This window comes from Syngnathus floridae, chromosome 14, assembly GCF_059516105.1.
Source record: "Syngnathus floridae isolate MCC-2025c chromosome 14, RoL_Sflo_1.0, whole genome shotgun sequence".
Lineage (NCBI taxonomy): Eukaryota > Metazoa > Chordata > Actinopteri > Syngnathiformes > Syngnathidae > Syngnathus > Syngnathus floridae.
This window is the reverse complement of record NC_142426.1, coordinates 12,804,649-12,824,361: the sequence shown is the minus strand read 5'-3', so window position 1 is coordinate 12,824,361 and position 19,713 is coordinate 12,804,649. Positions and strand designations below refer to the sequence as shown.

General features: G+C 43.2%; 2 protein-coding genes and 1 long non-coding RNA gene across 22 annotated transcripts in view; all 3 read left to right on the top strand.

Annotated features, from left to right (window-relative positions):
* LOC148387842 (vesicle-associated membrane protein-associated protein A-like) overlaps nucleotides 1-6,031 on the top strand; it is a 31,975-nt gene extending 25,944 nt beyond the window's left edge. For 2 of the 19 annotated variants that reach the window (XR_015862550.1, XR_015862552.1), the window contains 4 exons: nucleotides 1,252-1,483; nucleotides 1,739-1,795; nucleotides 2,416-2,538; nucleotides 3,830-6,031. The gene's annotated coding sequence lies outside the window, so the exon portion shown is untranslated. Of the gene's footprint in view, nucleotides 1-1,251; nucleotides 1,484-1,738; nucleotides 1,796-2,240; nucleotides 2,539-3,829 lie in introns of all 19 variants that reach the window. The other 17 variants (XR_015862551.1, XR_015862560.1, XR_015862563.1 and 14 more) reach the window with 15 other exon arrangements.
* Nucleotides 6,032-10,483: 4,452 nt separating this feature from the next.
* On the top strand, nucleotides 10,484-13,633 carry LOC148387841 (uncharacterized). The gene is made up of 4 exons (XR_015862627.1): nucleotides 10,484-10,601; nucleotides 10,682-11,137; nucleotides 11,426-11,537; nucleotides 11,638-13,633. It is a non-coding gene; the product is annotated as an uncharacterized LOC148387841 (long non-coding RNA).
* A 229-nt stretch (nucleotides 13,634-13,862) lies between these two features.
* LOC148387840 (uncharacterized) lies at nucleotides 13,863-18,009 on the top strand. Of its 2 annotated transcripts, none has more exons than XM_088396523.1 (5): nucleotides 13,863-14,332; nucleotides 14,986-15,055; nucleotides 15,313-15,462; nucleotides 15,936-16,093; nucleotides 16,175-18,009. In XM_088396523.1, the coding sequence occupies exons 1-5, from the start codon at nucleotides 14,313-14,315 to the stop codon at nucleotides 16,980-16,982; spliced, it is 1,206 nt and encodes a 401-aa protein (XP_088252649.1). In that variant the 5' UTR covers nucleotides 13,863-14,312; the 3' UTR covers nucleotides 16,983-18,009. The 2 variants fall into 2 exon arrangements, with proteins under 2 accessions (XP_088252649.1, XP_088252650.1); XM_088396524.1 differs by having other exon boundaries at nucleotides 13,863-14,336.
* Nucleotides 18,010-19,713: the final 1,704 nt, after the last annotated feature.

Genomic DNA, 19,713 nt, shown 5'->3' with positions numbered 1-19,713 from the left:
AAAATGCCAGCACGGATCTTGAAAACAAAACATTTCGTTCAAATTCCAGCGCATTAGAAACAATGCAAATAGAAATGCTCTGCCCTGACCCTGTTGAACTGCTGGCAATGCTTCAAATAGCCATGCAAGTGTAAGAAGAAGTTAATCTGTGAAACAAAAAAAAAAAAAAAGCAGTCGAGCTCAACTTTGATAGCCAATGGTGATAGTTAACGAGGGAAGCGCATTATTTCCCATTTTGTTGAAAAAACCCCCAAATATTTTATTCTTGCAAAATAATTTTTTGAAAAACATTACCCAAGTGTTTTTCGTGGCAAGAAAAAAACAAATCACTCACTAGACTAATGATGTTGATTTGGTACACCACTTGACCCTCATTTTGTCCGACACGACATCCAGATTAGTTCCTTCTTCCTGCGAAAGAAAAGCAACTCAGTAAGCCAAAGCGTGAGAGTCAAAAGGCACGGCCATCTTTCCAAGTTCAGCATGGCCGCCATCTGCTGAGGCGAAATGAGATCCAGATAGGACGAGAGAGAGAGAGAGAGACGGATGGCGTAGCTGAGGCCAAAACGTTTCATGGGGTAAACATATGGCCCATGTGCAATGTGGGCTCCTCTTGTTTGCCAAATGAAACAGCCAGCGTGCTGTCACATGATGAATTGGCCCTGATTTAAGTGCCAAGTGGGCGGGAATGATTCGGGGGGGGTCAAAATGAAAATGCATGAAGATGACACTCAAGACACTTTTTTGGAGGAGCTCAGAGCAAGACCATTTCAAGATTTGAAAACAAATAGTGTGAACTCTAAAATGGAGAGGGAGGCCATTTTTGTGACCATCCGAGAAGAGATTTGCATTTTCACTCAAGTCTTTTAAGATAACGATTTTATGTGAACATTGAATACATGCACAGCAAAGACTCGTACACAAACATGAAAAAATCTGTGAAATTAGCATCCTTTTTTCCATAGTCTTCAATAAAGCTAATAAACATCAAAGGCAAATTTGTTTTCAAGTCTTCAATGATGCTAAGATGCCACCCCCCGCCCGTCCACACATACACACACACACACAAACATCAAATACAGTTTCGCCTTTGATGGTTACAAAATGCACATTTAGCTTCTCAAAGACAATTTTGATCCTACCATAAAGCTAACTTGGAGTCATTTTGCGGTAACTGTGCGTGAAATAAGCTGCAGACGACAATACCATCAAAGTCACGAGCAGCCGCTTTCTATCGTTTTTTTTTTTTAGCTGCAGCTCAAACGTTCAAAGTGGTCAAGGACATGCAGTCGAAGATGTCAAGTCCTTCACATTCATAGAAATCCATGACGCAGCGCAACTCTGAGGCATCTAAAAGAGGCCTGGACCGGACTGCGGCGACTGTCGGGATTCTTGTGGCTTGCGCGGCCTCGGCTTCTTCCGTGCCGGGCCGGGCCGGGCCGCTGCAGCTTGGCGAACATGCAAGCTGATGCCTATACTAAAGGTTAATATAGAATAAAATGTAGTCTTCATTGGAGCTAGCAAATGTTTTTGGAAACATCAAAGACAGCTTTGAGTCATCAACCATCTTGTTTCATCAGAAAACAGGGTGTGTTTGAAAAAAAAAAAAAAACAGCATGTCTTGCAAAACGTTGATTCTATCATTAGAAGAAACGTTTCTTGGCAGCTAGCTTTTTGGACGAAACATCCCACATAGGATTCATCTGTTTCTAATATCTGTTGGGCGTTTTTTTTTTAGGTTTTTGTGGCTCCCAACGTGTCCAGGCACAACACAAAGATCAGTGCTGAGCAGCAGGTACACTGACGCTTCTTCTTATTCTCCCCTCTTTTTTTTTTTTTTTTAACTTGATGGACAGCTAAATTACTCAAGGTCACATTTCAAAACATACCAGCACGCCCCTAAAAACATTTGATCTTCTCTCTGCCTCTCTTGATGTTTGCGTGTGTCTTTTTCTTGACTCCCACAACGCATTCATTACTAAGGCTTTCATTTCATTGTCACTACAGTAGTGTGTATAAAAATGGACGGCTTTGAAATAAATATGCATGGAACCATTTCGTTTCCCAAAATATAACAATTTAAAGTCTCAAATGATTATTTTCAAAGACTACTTATTCTTAAATTAAGCTAGCTTGCTTTTTCATAAATACCAAAAGCAAATTGGTATTTTAATTATGTTCAAATTGTCACCCTAAGCCACTCTATGCCATGGGCAAACATGAGCCATCCTTTCTTCCAGAGTTTCCACCAATGCAGACACATTACTGGTGTGCATCTGTCTGTGTGTGTGTGAGGGGGGGCACCAGAATTTGTCCCAGATTTTTCCCTCCTCTTCTATTTCTCCATCGTCGTCGTCTTCTGCAGCCTCTCTGACAGCCAGCTTTGATGTGGCCTTTTCACTGTTGCGACCGCAGACGCAAGAGGAACCAGATGAGCTCCAGGCTGCTTTGTGCCTTGTGGAAAAGAAAGAAAAAGTCCATAAAAAGAGAAAGAAAAAGAGGGCAAGGAATTAGGCGACAAACGTCTTTTCGAAGCAGGTAAACAAATCATCAAGGAGCACGGAGGGAAATCCGTCTTAAGAAAATGCAAAACAGATGCGTTGTTGATGTTCTTCTTACCATCAACACTCCCAAACAGAAAAATGGTGAGAATTGTGTGATGAAATCATCACACAATTCTCACCATTCCGACAGCGCGTATACGTTGGAAACTTTTTGTGTCTTTGATATTCACAAAAATGCATATACTGCATTTATTAAAGACTAAATTGACCTTCATGTTTATGGAAAATACAAATGAAAGTGTCTGTTCTCAAAGAGCATTGAAGACTAAATTGTCTTTTATATGACTAGCATGCTAGTCATGCTAGTAATGCGCGCACATGGTCTTTAACTAGGTTTCCCAGCAAGTTTTGCGACAACAGCACTTGTCTGGACTCATTCCTTTCATTCCCCGCCCTGCTTAACCACTGCAGGCTGTAAAAATGTTTTTTATGAATTTATATATATAAATACGAAAAAAGCTTTTGTGTTATTTTGGTTGCGCTCGCAGCGACAGCATGTTTTATTGCCCTGCTGCTAATTACAGCCATTGTACACAATGGAAGCAACAATGGAAAAGTCATTACGGTAAACAACTATTTAAAACGTCTTCTTTTCATGTCTTTTTTGTTGTTGTCTACATTTGGACCCTTTTAACGACTAAAAATATGACTACAGTACTAGAATTTTTTCCCCACATCCTGGTTGACCACTGGCACACTAACGCAACACATTTGCTGAGAAAGCAGGTTGGCACAATGCTTCTCTGTCTGACCACTAACATTTCCAACCTCACATGTGCATCAAGAAGTGAAAATCAACCAATTTGAAATTCAGCTTCTCCTGGACTCATTCCAATTAAAAAAAAAAAAAAAAAGACGCATATTGCTAGCTGCGCAGAAACCGCCGAATAAGAACCCAATATTGTGTTATGGTTTTCTTTACCAAAAGTATATCGTAAATAGCGTCGCAAATCACTGTAACTCACTCGCTTTAGCAAGTTAGCTGTCACAACAAGAATAAAAATAGAATAATAATTTGGATTTGAGTGAAACAAAATTGTTTTACGTCACATCTCGGGGAAAAAAAACGTAGCAACCTGAACATAAGACCACACACACATGCACACACAGGAAGATGGTGTATTTAGAATTAAATTCCCCACACAACACAAACATGATGGTGGGAGTGGTGTTGGGGGGGGGGCTTCTTCTCATAGGGTCCCTGGCTGTAGAGTGGTGTCATTGTTGATGACAAGGATCCGTGAAGCTTCCTGTCTGTGATCTAGGTTGTCGTGGCGACAGCAGGCCTCAGTCAAATAGATTTTCTTTGATCCTGAGGACGGAAAGGCAAAAGAGGAATCCTTCAATTGGCAGCAATGGTCCACATCAAATGGACCGCTGGCATGACGCTGTGGACGAGTCTGGAAAAGTCTTAAAGCAGCACTTTGGATCCACTTACACCACCATACTTTTTACTGGACGACATCAGCGCACATAAAAAAGGGAGGAAAGCTTAAATGTTTCCTCCAGACTAGGTGGGGGGCCAGAAAACAATACAATGTTAGGCGATCATATCAATGGTATCACGATACAGAGAAGAATATCAGAATTTTATTTCTGTGATACGGATGGTATCGCGATTAAACTATGGTTGATCTCATCCTAACTATTATACAGTAGTAGAAAAAAGTCACTATCAGTATCAGCTTGTGTTTCCCAATAATGCTAACAGTATCACGAGACGATATTTTTACAACACGGGAAATTTTTCTCTAGAGCACGCACGCAATGGATGACTTCCCAATTTCGTGTCTTTGTTGTCTTCATACGTATATCCTTCAGTGGCACATGTTGGAATGTGAATGATCTCTGCAGCACATCCGCCTCTGGAAGCTATTTGAACAAGATTGGGACCACAAGACAAAGAACAAAAGGATTAGCTGGAAGCCAATCAAATTCATGGACGTTCAAGTGTTAATGTGCTGCAGCTTTCGTTCGTGATGGGAGCAAGACAAGACGACCAAAGTGTGGGACGCACATGCACGCAAAATGTTCATGTCACGCATACACGTGTGCATATAGATACCGGCTCAATATCAATTATCACGCAATGACTGTATGGGAAGTGATACCATCGATATTAGGGAAATATTGTGAAAATATATTTTTTTTTTAAAAACTGTATATACAGTTGGAAATTATCATGCTAATGTTAACATTCGTGCTGATTTTCTCCCATTGTGTTTGTTTGTTTGTTTATTTGTTTGTTTTGAACATGAAAAGAAATACAAGAAAAAAAAAATATAGTACAATAGAACAAAAAAAAGAAAAAATGATATTGCATAAAAATGATATTACATTATAATTTTCCCTTTATAGTAAATTCATATTTGTTCAAAAGGGAGTAGAAGGAAGCCTAAGCTTATCTGACTCTACCCCTTGTAACTACATATGTTTCTCTTATGTTATTGGTGTATTGGAAAAATATCTTTATTAATATTCACACATTCACACTATTGAAGTCAGATCAACATTGAAGGATCAACATTTTCACTTTGTGTCCAACCAGATGATGTTTTTCTTGTGACACATTGATATGCAGAAGGTCAGTCAGGGGTCAAATGTGACTGCTTCCCCAACACTTCATCAACTTTCCAAACATGTCTGTGCCTCCCTGTCCTGGCGTGGCCCTCTCGCCCATCTGGCGGAAGGAGCGTGTCCAAGTCGTCGTCAGACACTTGTCTCATCCTCTCATAGCTCTTGCGCTCCCGAGCTCATTTATAAGGCGCTGACACACTTTGGCATGTGGAGAAATTGACAATAAAGCTGACTTTGACTTTGACACGCGCACGCACGCGCGCGCGCACACGCGTTGGGGTCTTTTGTCTTTTGTTTACTCGTCCGACCCTCTTTCTCTCTAAGTGTGTATGTGTGTGTGTGTGTACTATCTTAGTTTGGAATCGGAGCAACAAATGCACATACGAAGCACATTAATTTGTGGCGAGGAATGACGACAAGTTACAAAACTTTCCCATAGGAAAAAAATGGAAAAGCTGTTCATCTGTTCCAGAATGAAAATCTTTCTAAATCTCGTTTACAGTGTACAAATGTAAAAAATATACAAGTTAATCGCCGTGAAGCAAATTAGGCGTGTACTCACCCTTTGATTGCTGGTGGTTAGGGTGCTTTTCTGGTAGTTTTTTTTTGTTTGTTTTGTTTGTGGTTACAAATACACAGATATTCAAACAATACAAAAGTATTATAATTAGGGACTATCGTACCTATTAGGGAAAAGTATTTATTTAAAATATCTAACTAGACAAAACATTAAATGGAAAATACACAGATTTTTAAACACTATTGAAAACAAATACAAAGATAAAACAAAATGTTTGAAAACTGTATGTAGTATATGTATACACTTTGTGTTATGTTAATAAAGGAAAAATAGAAAAAAAACAAAGTATGAAATAAAACGCTAGAAAAGATGTCGTTGGCCTCTGTGATGACTTTATTTTTTTTCTCTGACCTCCATCCGCCTGCTCGCATGACGGATGGCGAACGCCTAAAGATGTTTGCGTTCAGCCGTCGTGCAACACTTAGGCACATGTTTAAATAACATATGTGTGTGTGAGTTTGTGTGTGGAGAAGGCCACTCAGGGTCAGGGACTTTTTAGGCCCGTTTTCTTTGAGGTCCATCACAATGTTTTCAGATGGTGAATTATTAGCCAAGTCTTCATTTGTTGACTCAGCTCTGCGCCTGCAAGACAATCAACAGGGCATTTGTCCAAAAAGTTTATACTACATGAGACCTGACAAATAATTTGGAGGGCATATATAAATATATATATATATATATGATTATTATATTATATAATATACATAAAAGAACGAATCTTTTCGGTGAACGAGAGTGAACGAATCACTTCCTAAAGTGATTCGTTCCTTTTTCAGTTCATATGACTTCAACCAGTAGATGTCGGTAATGCCCATTGAAGCTGATGCCACCTCGCCATAAAACAAAACGAAGAAGAAAATGACGTCACTTCCCGTTCACGAACGAGCGGTGAATTGCATTTCCTGTTCGCCAACTGAACGGAGCTGTAAGTAAACGAGTCAGTGAGTGGGTAAGTGATTTGCATTTCCAGTTGAACGCGTGAACGGATCAGTGAGGGAACGAATCGTGACTTTCCCGTTCGCGAACGAGTTCATGGGTGAACTGCCTTCCTTCCAGTGCATCAACGGATCAGTCAGTGAATGTGTTGTGTCTCCTGGCGTGAACTATGTAAGCCACAATGTAGAGTTACGATTTGCCAAGGAAAGAAAGAAGCACCCACTGAAACACCACTTTTATGCGCGTTTTCTCCAAGCTAACGGCTAACTTTATTGCATGAAGCGATGCGCCGTTATGCAACAATGGGGAGATGATCCTTCTCTTTGGGTCATCTTGATTTTATAACACTTATAGTAGTTTTTAGATAACCTGTATGCATATATACGCCTAGATATTGTTATCCAATATATCTATCTATATGTGCACGATCGTGTTCACTGAGACTTGGTTGACTGTCAACATTGTCATATGACTGCACTGCAACTTACAGCAGCAACCGCGTGCTGAAATATGCCGACGACACGACTCTGGTGGGTCTCATCACCGAGGGCGACGAGACTCAATACAGGTCGGAGGTCGACCTTCTGGCCACGTGGTGCAGGGACAACAACCTCCTGCTGAACGTCAACAAGACCAAGGAGATTGTTGTTGACTTCTGGAAGGGTCGCACCCAACACTTGCCGCTGACCATCGACGGTGCTGTGGTGGAGAGAGTGAGCAGCACCAGATTCCTGGGGGTGCATATCAGTGAGGACCTCTCCTGGACCACCAACACTGCATCACTGGCGAAGAAAGCTCAGCGCCGCCTGTACTTCCTGTGGATACTCAGGCGAGCAAGTGCGCCTCCGGCCATCATGACCTCATTCTCCCGTGGCACCATTGAGAGCGTCCTCTCCAGTTGTATCGCTGTGTGGGGTGGGAGCTGCACTGAATACAACATGAAGGCCCTGCAGCGCATAGTGACCCCAGCTGGTAAGATGATTGGTGCTTCACTCCCCTCCCTGAAGGACATTTACACCTCCCATCTCACCCGCAAGGCGACCACGATTGTGTGTGATGTGAGTCACCCCGCTCACTCTTTGTTTGGTCTTCTGCCCTCTGGGAAGAGAAGAGGTACAGGAGCTTGCGCTCCCGCACCACCAGACTCACCAACAGCTTCATACTCCATCCAGGCTGTAAGGATCCTGAACTCTCTCCCCCCTCCTGTGTAACGTCCTGTACTTTTGCGCTATATTCTGACCGTCTGCTGTATGCACACTTGCTCCATTTTTGCTCCTCTTATTTATTATGTTGTTTGTTTATTTATTATTTATTCATCGCTCTTATTTATTCATTGTTTATGCCTTCTTGTTTTTACTTTTTGTGTTGTTTACTTGTATGTATATTGTGTACTATGTCTTGTCACCGTGGGATAGTGGGAAACATAATTTCGATCTCTTTGTATGTCTTGGCATGTGAAGAAATTGACAATAAAGCAGACTTTGACTTTGACTACTGCAATTTCACATTAGATTGCTGGTTTGAAATTTACTTTTATTATTATTATTATTTTAATAAACATTAAAACCTGTTAAATCTTGTCTGGTGTTTTATTCCTAGTTTTTATTTTTTTGGGCATGAAAACAAAAATCTGACATTTGGTTAACTGCTTTATATGACAATATGTATATGTGTTTTACATTGTGTAATATGTGTTGGTGTCCCCCAAAATAAAGAGCAAGTAGTCAAATACACATTCTTGACACGTACAAAAAAATGCATAAAGTTATTAGGTACACCTGAAAATGGTGGTGTACCTAATGGAGTGTCCGTGTGACGTCACAGATCAAACAGCCAATCAGGAGGTTGTGGCACTTTTCACTTTCAGTTCAGCTTTGGCCATGATATTTCCCTAATAAAGTGGCCTGTTATTAGGTACACTTAAAAATGACGGTGTACCTACTGGAATGGCCAAATGATGTCACAGATCAAACAGCCAATCAGAAAGTGGGGGTGAGGGTGGGTGTGGCACTTTTCACTTAAACCAGGGGTGTCGACCTCCAGTCCTCGAGGGGCCGCGTTCCAACATGTTTTCCAAGTGACCCTCATTAAGTGCAGGTGCGTGAAAAGTTTTAGCCACTTTCACGTTCAAAAGAAGCTAAAACTTTTCACGCACCTGCACTTAACGAGGGAATCACACGGACACTCCATTAGGTACACCGCCATTTTCAAGTGTACCTAATAACAGGCCACTTTATTAGGGAAATATCATGGTCAAAGGTCACAGGTGTCAAGCTCTAGTCCTCTGGGCCGCGTTCCAACATGTTTTCCAAGTGACCCTCGTTAAGTGCAGGTGCGTGTAAAGTTTTAGCCACTTTCACGTTCAAAAAGAGCTAAAACTTTTCACGCACCTGCACTTAACGAGGGAATCACACGGACACTCCATTAGGTACACCGCCATTTTCAAGTGTACCTAATAACAGGCCACTTTATTAGGGAAATATCATGGTCAAAGGTCACAGGTGTCAAGCTCTAGTCCTCTGGGCCGCGTTCCAACATGTTTTCCAAGATGTATATTATGTAATATTATACATATATATATATATATATATATATATATATATATATATATATATATATATATATATGTATAATATTACATAATATTATATATATATATATATATATATATATATATATATATATATATATATACACATACATGTATACATACATGTGCGTATGTATATGTGTGTGCGTGTATGTGTGAGAGCGAGAGGGGGATGAATGTAATTAAAGTTGTGTGTGTGTTTTTTTTAATTAGATGCTGTTCTTTTCTGGGAAGTCTGTGGCGGAGCTGGGTGGAGCCTCAGTGGAGACAGGAGGCTTGCGGTTGGGCCAAGGGAACCACGCCGGCCCGCGTAATGGAAACCGTGTGTGCGCATGCCTGACACACGCACACACACACACATACACACACACACACACACACACACACACACACACACACACACACACACACACATACACGCACTCAGGTTATACCACACTAAGCAGAAAGATGAGAACACGTACGAAACTCAAACGAGGGACATAAATTCACATAAACGAGTTATGTCCATCATCATTCTCCTGCATTTTTCCTCCACAGCCACAAAACCTGCGCATTTATGGTAAGTGGCTTTTGAGAAAGTCTACTGCTGCCATCTAGAGGCAAAAGTCGGAAGCGCATTTGATTTTGCTCGTACAAGAGAGAAAAAAATCTGAAACTACCCAAAACCCGGGAAGAACATGCAATCTCCACACAGGAAGGGCCGGAGGTGGAATCGAACCCGCAGCCTTCTAACTGTGAGGCGGTCGTGCTAACCAGTTCCTCACCGAGCCGCCCTCAGAACACATCAATGTGAAAATATAAAACATGCAACTAAAAAAATAAGATCAAATTATGAAAAATTAATGGAGGTGAACTGAAAAGAAATAGTTTATCCAAAATAACTACTACAAAGCCAAGTAAAACTATCCCCATAATGCACCCCCCCACACACGATCCACACAAACACAGTCCGCCTCCCTAACCGGCAACAAAGTAGTCACCATGACAGGCGACCACCTGGTGGCGTCAGTGTGCCGAGCGCCGTTGGACGATCAGGAGAAGAAGATCGACGGATGTGACGTCAGGGCTTTAGGTCAATTGAAGACAGGTGTGCTCGCTCAAGGGGAGTTATCATATGCAGGTGCCACCGAGCGCGGGCCGGCGGCGGCGGCGGCGGCGGCGGCGGCGGACGGTTTCTCAGGTAAGCGAGCATGCTAGCAAATGTTTGTCGTCTCCTGCCGTTTCTCACGACGGCACGCTTTGTTGCTTTTTCTCACAAGCCTTTTTTTTTTTTTCAATTTATTTTGTTTGTCGGATTGTCGTACTCTCGTGACTCGGCAACGTCACGTCCACCGCGACGGTGGGCCTGGAGGTAAATTGTAGGCCGCAGGCCATTTAGCCCGTGAGCAAATGTTTGCAGTTTCTTACGATGCCATTTATTATTTCTTGCAGGATTTTCGCTGTCTAGGGAGTGCTTGAGGTTTCGACACGGCACGCCACAATCCACTTTGCGTCGCGTCGTTGCGCGTTTTGGTGATATTTTAAATGTCTTTCGCGTTTTTGTTTTTTCATGCTGGCCAGCATTTTTTTCATTCGTCTGTCTGTAGACGGTTCGTAAATGACGCCGCCGATAAGCGCGTGTTTGTCTGACTATAGGAAATGTTAGTTTGACTCTAGTCAACTTAACCATTTTAAAAAAAAATTTATATGATGCGTGTGCCATTTCCGTGTCATGCAAACTGGTGAATGCAAACTGGTGAATGCAACGCATATGTTACGTCATGTCCAGATCGGACCAAATCCATTTAAAGATGGCGCCCGCCCGCTCTCGTTCCGTTACGCAACAAACATTTGCCCGGGTTATTTTCTCCCGTCTTGGACGCCGCCAACCTGGATCATCTGTCCAATGTGAGGGGAGTTGATGAATGATGAAATTAAAATATGAATTATAATCCTGAATAATTATCATAATTTACTACAATGTGATGATTATATATTTTTTCAAATGTAAAACTCTACTTAGAATGTATCAAATTCAAATATGAACTATAATTTTGATCAATTATCATAACTTACTACAATATATTATTTTTCAAATGTAAAACTCCTAGTATGTATAATTGTTGGTAAAAATCATGCCATTGGCACTTGACTCAATGTCTATTTTTGTTGCAATCATTTGCTTGTCTTTTGTAGCACTAAAAACTGCCGCCCGGCCAGCATCCTTCTATACAAAGCAAGCAGGAGGCTCTTGAAGGAGCCCTTTCAGTGATGTTGAGGACACTGAGGAAGAGTAGTCCTAAATCAGGTGAAAACCTGTTTTTGTCAAGTTTCAACTTCCCAACACACAATGGTTGTCGAGTTTTAGCTTCCCAGCACACAATTAATGGCTGTCTGTGTTTTTGTAGGCTGCAAGAGGAGCCGAATGGGATAATTCCATATGAAAAGGCACAATGGCCTATCCAAAGGAGCCATGGCCTATCCAAAGGAGCCATGGCCTATCCAAAGGAGCCATGGCCTATCCAAAGGAGCCATGGCTTATCCAAAGGAGCCATGGCCTATCCAAAGGAGCCATGGCCTATCCAAAGGAGCCGTGGCCTATCCAAAGGAGCCATGGCCTATCCAAAGGAGCCGTGGCCTATCCAAAGGAGCCGTGGCCTATCCAAAGGAGCAATGGCCATATGCAAAGGAGCAAAGGAGCAATGGCCATATGCAAAGGAGCAAAGGAGCAATGGCCATATGCAAAGGAGCAAAGGAGCAATGGCCATATGCAAAGGAGCAAAGGAGCAATGGCCATATGCAAAGGAGCAATGGCCATATGCAAAGGAGCAAAGGAGCAATGGCCATATACAAAGGAGCAATGGCCATATCAAGTCAAGAATCGAGCATCGCGCTGCAAAAGTCGACGTGTGCGGATCATGTGCCCAGTAGGGGGCAGTGTGGTTGCCTTTGGTTATGGGTGCACGACGGAAAGGTTGCCGGTGTGGACAGTGTTTAGGGCTCTGATGGTTGGTCTTGCTTTCGAGGTGCGCTGTGGTTGTGGCTGGTCTGGATCCAGCGTTGTCTTGTGCTTGGTTGCCATTGACGGCCCACTTGGGGGAGGACGTGGTTCCGTGGATGGACACAAAACTGAACTTTGACGTGGAGCTGAATGTCCAATTTTGCCATACGACTTGTACCGTTGTGTATCTTTTTCTAACCTGCCACTGTCGTAGTTGCTGCGTTCTTTGTTCTTTCCCCTCGGTGTAGGGTGGCGTCGGAGCGAGCCGATCCCGAATGTCCAATTTTGCAATTTGACTTGTGACATTTTCCTTTTCTAACCTACCACTGTTGCACTTCCTCTAACCCTAACCTACCACTGTGGTACTTGTGTTCTTTGTTCTCCCCTAGGTGTTGGAGCGAGACAGTCACATTGTGTCTTTTTCTAACCTAGCACTGTCGTGCTTGATCGAAGCCTAACGTACCACTGTGCGTCCTTTGTTCTCTAGGTGTAGGGGGCGGTGTTGGGGCGAGCCGGTCCACGGTGAAGACTTAATGATGTGAGCAGCGCCCAACTCATTGCATGTTCTACCTTTTGCAGGCCGGACGCAAAAGGGGGGTGCGTGGCCCGATTCGACTCGGTGACCAAGAGTACCTAACCGCTGTGATCAAGTAAGCAAGTGACCTACAACTTGGGGTGCTCTTTGAGTTTCTAACATTTGTTTCTGTTTGTGCAGATGGCGACCGGGACGCGACACGATCTGCTCAGAGGTGGACGGACCGCTGTGGCATCGCTCTGAAGTAGCAGAGTTCTGAGGGAGACCCGCTTCCCTGGAGGCGTCGACCTGCGCAGCTTCAGCATGTGAAATGGATTTTTTTCTTTTCTTTTTAGTTCACACCGGCGGTGTCCAAATGTCTGTTTGAGGGCTGCATACTGAATCAAATTGAGAATTCTTTGACACAAATTCATTCAATCAATACCAAAATGTTGCCATTCATATTTTGTGCTACAAAGCAGTGTTACGTTCATTCGTGTGGTGTGTTGATCAAGTTGGCCCGAGGCTACTATTTGGACACCAATGGTGACGTGTGTGTAGGGCTGCACCTGGATTGGAAAACCGTCATATGGTGGTATAGGTCGTTGACATGCACTTTAGGGAAACAAAGATTTTTTTCTGTTCATGTGGCAAATGAAACATGTTTTCTGGCCTCCTAACTATTTGTAATGAGTTTAGAAGATAACAAGTCATTGATGCAAGTTAAAGTTAACTGGTCTAAGTGATGTCATTGCGATCAAATAGTTCCTCTCCATCCCAGAATTTTGCACAACTTTGCTCAATGCTGTGGTCTGGCCCAATACTGCCATATCGTTGGTATTCCAAAATGTTGTGCAGCCCTCATTGAGTGCCAAACGCGCAGCGACGGCAAGCGCAAGCGACTGCAAGCGCAAGCGACCGCGCAGCGACGGCAAGCGCAAGCGACCGCGCAGCGACGGCAAGCGCAAGCGACCGCGCAGCGACGGCAAGCGCAAGCGACCGCGCAGCGACGGCAAGCGCAAGCGACCGCGCAGCGACGGCAAGCGCAAGCGACGGCAAGCGCAAGCGACGGCGCAGCGAGACTTTTGTGCTTGTCTTGCAAGGTGGAAGAGACTATGTATGAAACAAAGAGCCGGTGGACGGAGGCCTCCAGACCCGCGATTGGTGAGCGGGGTGCAAAGGAAGGAATCACCCAAAGAAAGCAGTCGCCAAGTGTTGAAGAGGAGCCTGATGCATGACTGGCCAAGGCTGGCCAGAGGTGGTGACATGGCAATCCAATATGCAACGCACTTGTTAGTTTTAATTTGATTTCCTTATTTGTCTGCCGTTCAGGGTTGCCGGGGTGGCGGATGGGACGAGCGCCAGCCTGCACCCAGAGCGACTGGGCTGCACCCACAAGACCACGGAGGGGGCAGGTCATGAGTACGTTGACAGATGTGAGCCGCATGCAACTGAGTGTCGTTTGTCTTTTTGCACTTGTGCGAGGCGGAAGACGAGTCCAACACCGGCCGGAGCAGACCCGGACCATGGCCCGTGACCAGCGGCCCACACGAGACTGATGGGTGCAGATGCAGCCAGCGTTTTGGGGGCGAGTATGACTTTGTTTTTTCTTTTGTGCTTTCCCTACCCCTGTCTGTTTGAATAGGGTAACTAGTAGCACGCATGGGCATTTGGGTTGCTGTGACCCTCTAGATACGAATCGGCAAAGTAGACACCCCCCTCCCTCCCCCCCCTCCCTCTCTCGCTCTCTTTCTCCAACGCACCCGGCAGTACCTGCATGGCCTGGTGCACTCAGGGTGGAACGTGGCTATACCTTGCCCTTTGTGGAATACCAGGGTATAATGTCTGCCAGACTGGGTCCCAGTGTCGTCGACGGTGTCGAGGACAAGGAGATTCTCCGTGACGCTCTCCGTGACGTCACGTTTTCCTCTTTTTTTTTTTCCACTCGGGGCCAAGCCAGCTCTACTCAGGGGGAACTGGCCGGTTGCGCTTAAGTGCGCACCAAAGCCTCTTATCTCCTCTCGCTCTCTCCCTCCCTCCCTCCTTCCCTCCCTCCCTTTTTGTAAGGGGTTAAACATTTCATAACCCGGATCGCTCCAATGCGGGAGGGCCGTATGAGACATGCGCCAGCCCGTGCGTGCCGCTAGTTACCTGATTCAAACTTACCTTAGTCAAGGTTGGGGGGGGTGCTAGTGAAATTTTTCCCCTTGCAAAAACCACCACAATATGTCTGCCTTTCAGGATTGCTGGGGCACTGGATCTGATGAGTGCCTGCACAGAGAGGGACTGGACAGGACCGCGAGACCAGAGGGTAATAATAAAAAACTTTATTTGTAGAGCACCTTTCATACAAGAAATGCAGCTCAAAGCACTTTACAACAAAGAAAGATATTATAAGCATTGAATTCTTCATATAGGAACAGACATAAAAAGAAAACAAAAACATTCATGTGTACATACGCTATTAATAAAGGGAGCTTAAAATAGGAGCACGCTTTAATAGACAGGTAATGAGTACGTCCACAGAAGTGAACCGCGTGCAACAGAGTGCCGTTTTTCTTTTTGCAGTGGCACGAGGCGGAGGATGAGTCCAAACGTCGAATACCGGCCGGGGGGGAGCCAACAATCGGTCGACCTTCGCACGTGATGAGCGGCCGACACGAGACGGACGGGTGCGGATGCGGCGAGGGCAAAGCGCCCAGCCAGTATTTAAGGAGAGTATGACTTGGGATTTTCTTTTGTCCTTTCTTTCTTTCCCCTTCCTCCCTCCAATTTTTCACTGGGTGTGCACACTGGCTATCTGCATGATGCCTCTTTCTTTCTCTCTCAGCGTGGCGTCATTTTGCAATATTGTTGTTTTACTGTTTGTTTCTTCTGCATCTTCCTCCTGTCCTCTTGTTGCACATCTTCCTTGTAACTTTGCAGCATGTGGGTGCTAACGACGCTTTGCTTGAGGCAGTCGTCTCACTGCTGGCCTGCCTGCGTAATCTCTTCTACCTGCTGAAGGTTTTCATTCTTCTTGTTGTTCTCAACTTTGAATATCTTTTATCGGCTGGTGTCATTGGCTATCCCCGTTTTTTATGTTTTGACCCCACCACCCTCACTCGTCTAACATGTATTTTTACTTTTACTCCTTTTGCTCAGCCCCTTACTTGTTAGTCCAGTCACCCCCTGTTTTTCATCTACATCAGGAACTAAAAGCGAGCCAGCAAATGCAGCAGGCAGCACTCGAGAACCTACGAAGCATCAAAGAGGACAAAAAGCAAGAGCTGATTCGAAAGAAGCAGGAGCACGAGGAGAGGAGGAAACTAGAAGAAGAGAGGAGGCGGCAGGAGGAGGAAGCTCAAAGGTCTTTTACACGTTTTCACAAGTGAAACGCCATCGAACCTGCTTTACGATTTTCACGTTCGTGTTTTCATCTGTTTTGCAGGCTTATCAAGCTAGAAAAGGAGCGTCAGTGGAAGGAGAAGTTGAGGAGGGATGAAGAGGAGCGCCAAAGAAGACTTCAGGAGGAACGTGAGGCCAGACAAAGGGAGGAGGAGGAGGAGAAAGAAAGGCAGGCTCTCATCCAGGCAGCAAAGTTGGAGGCCGAACGAGAGCTCAGGGCAAAGCAGGAGGAAGAGCGCAAGCGCAGAGAAGAAGAGGAGAGGAAGAAAAGGGAGGAGGAGGAACGCCGGAGGCAAATAGAGAGACAGAGACAGGAGGAAGAGAGGAGAAAACTGGAGGAAGAGAGGAGGCAGTTGGAGGCTCAGAGGAAGAAGCTGGAGGAGGATAAAAGGATGGAGGAAAGGAAAAGGAAAGAAGAGGAGGAGCGACTGAAGCGGGAGGAGGAGAGAAGGAGGCTGGAGGAAGAACGCCTAAGGAAGCAAGAGCAGGAGGCAGAGGAGAGGAGACGGCTTGAAGAAGCACGCAGAAAGGAGATGGAGCGGGTGGAGGAGGAAAGGCGGAGACAGAGGGCAGCCCAGGCAGCCGTCCGAGACTCTGAGGAGAGGAGGAGGTTGGAGGAGGAGGAGCGAAGGAGAAAAGAGCAGCAGGAAGAGGAGAGGCGAAAGAGGGAGGAAGAGAAACGGAAGCTTCAGCACCAACAGGAAGACGATCGGAGGAGGCGTGAGGAGGAACGAAAAAGAGCAGAGGAGGATAGAAAGAGGAAGGTGCAAGAAGAGGAGGAGAAGAAGAGAAAGGAGCATCAGTCAGCATCAGTTTTTCCATCTAGTATTTTATTTGACCACTTTATTTAATTTCATGTTTGTTTTATTCATATGGTTCATTTAAATCAGTAATTAACTGAATACTAGGTTGGCCCTTTCGTAATGCGCAGGTTAGTGATGTGCATTCCAGTTCTTTTAGGTGAACGCATCTTTAGAATCAGTTCACTCATAAGATTCGTTCAAACGAATCGTTCAACGAATCCCCCCCACACACAAACACACAAAATGATAAGCCCTTTTTTTTTTTTTTTAATAATATCCAGTGGAAATAACCCATACACATTAAACAATACAACTACCCCAAAATTATTATATATGATAATAATTGGCTGGGTTAATTAACACATTTCTTTCTATAATACAACACTTACACACTGATTCGTTGGCAACAGTCGCTCACCCGGTCGATCAGCTGATTGGCTGATTTTCTTCTTCGTTTTGTTTTACGGCTGGGTAGCACCAGCTTCAATGGGCATTACTGACATTTACTGGTTGAAGTTATATATGAAAGGAAAAGAGTCGTTCCTTTTCCTTCCGAATCGTTCACTCACCGGCCAACACTAGCGCAAGTGTAATGACATGCCGGCTGTCTCCATTCTAAATTGCGGTGAAAAGTATGAGGTAAGAACGATGTATTGTAAATTAACTACTACCAACAATCGTAATAATATGGAGAGTTGAATAATAAACAACTTTATTAAATGATGTGATGAACTATTGTACTAATATCGGTAGTATTGTAGTAATTGTTCTCGTTCGCGCGCAGCTTAGCGCTAACACAGCATTCGGAGCACCACGACGGAGTTTTAGCTCGTAGCTTGGCCTACCATACTTCTCTTTTTTTTCCCCTCTAAACTGCTCTACAAATGTATGGAAATGATTTGTACTGTTAGAATGATTGATAGACTTGCCCCTAAATATGGACAAACCTAAAGGTATGTCTCGTTAAAAACGTGTTTATCTCGTTAATTTGAAAATATGATGTGCCGTGTTGCTTCGCTTTCAATTGGTTGATCTTCATACCATATTTTTGGTTTCTTTGACTGCCCAAAAGTGTTAATAACCAGCTGGAATATTCTAGAATATTAATATTGCCTTATTGTGGCCGAGTTTAACTGTGCACTGCGCAGGTGTGTGCAATCAATTGGCGGCTGTCTCCTTTTTAAATTGCGTTGAAACGTATGAGGTAAGAACGATGTTAACTACTACCAACAATTGTAATAATATGGAGAGTTTAATAATAAACGACTTTATTAAATGATACGATGGACTATTGTACTAATATTGGTAGTATTGTAGTAATTGTTCTCGTTCGCGCGTAGTTTAGCGCTAACACAGCATGTTCGGGGCAACACGACGGAGTTTTAGCTTGTAGCTTGGCCTACCATACTTCACGATTTTTTCCCTCTAAACTGCTCTACAAATGTATGGAAATGGTGTGTAATAGAATGACTTATAGGCTTGCCCTTAAATATGGGCAAACCTCAAAGTATGTCTCGTGAAAAATGTGTTTATCGCGTTTATTTGAATATATTATGTGCCGTGTTGCTTCGTTTTCAATTGATGTTCATACAGTATTCTAGTGTCTTTGACTGCCCAAAAGTGTTGATAACCAGCTGGAATATAAATATTGCCATATTGTGGCCGAGTTTGAGGGTTTAAGCGTTTTAGAGAAGTAATGTTAATCTAATTTCATATTACTGTATTGGCCCAAATATAAAACGACCCCGATTACAAGACGACCCCCTCTTTTTCAAGACTCAGGTTTGAAAAATGACTTTTTGAACACCAAATTTAATTTTTATTCAGAAAATAATTACATCTGAAACAAATGATTATACTAATATATTTGAAAGAGTAAGCATATTATTTTGCCTCTTTCAAATCATGCAAAATCTCTGTCACATCTTAATATCTGAACATTTAAATATGTAAACTAAAGTGCAATTATATTTGTAAATGAATGGCTACTGGTTTTTAAAATGTAAATAAACCAATCTACTGTGATAAAACAACAAATTTGCAATAACTGCATTAAACATTAAAGTGAAGTCTAACTGTAACTAATCTTGAAACAAATCTGAATAAGGAAAAACTTTGCAATAAAATAATGCAAACTGCTACCGCTATTGTTGGGGAGCCTGAGGACTGTATCGGGGGTTGGCTCGGATGGTTATGCTCTTTTTACCCCCGGCTGTTGGTCAGAACACAGGAGGGAAAACGTGGTTTAGTTTTGATTGCTTTACCTTACTAGTATACTATTTCATGATATTCTAATATTTTGACAAAGGATATTTGAGTTTTCTTAAGCTCTATGCCATAATCGGCAACATTAAAATAATGAAAGGCTTGCAATATTTCAGTTGATTTGTAATGAATCCAGAATGTACGACATTTTTGTTTCTTTAATTGCATTACAGAAAATAAAGAACTTCATCACAATATTCTAATTTCCTGAGACAGTCCTGTATATTATGTATACTAATAACTGATTGAAGTTTAGTGGCTCAACTCTTTGTATTATACTGAAGCATGAAATCATTATGTACAACCCTTTCTGTAATTCTTTACATTCTTTTCAATTATGCTATTACTGTAGGTTTTTATGAAGTAAAAAACAAACAAAATAAACTATTTTTGTTTTGTATTGTTTTTTTTTTAGGGGCCTGCGCGAGTTGCATTTGCCTGCATTTCAATGGTGTAGTGGATGCTCCATGTGTGTTCATTTGGAGTTCCAAAATTACGTCAGCCATTATGATCT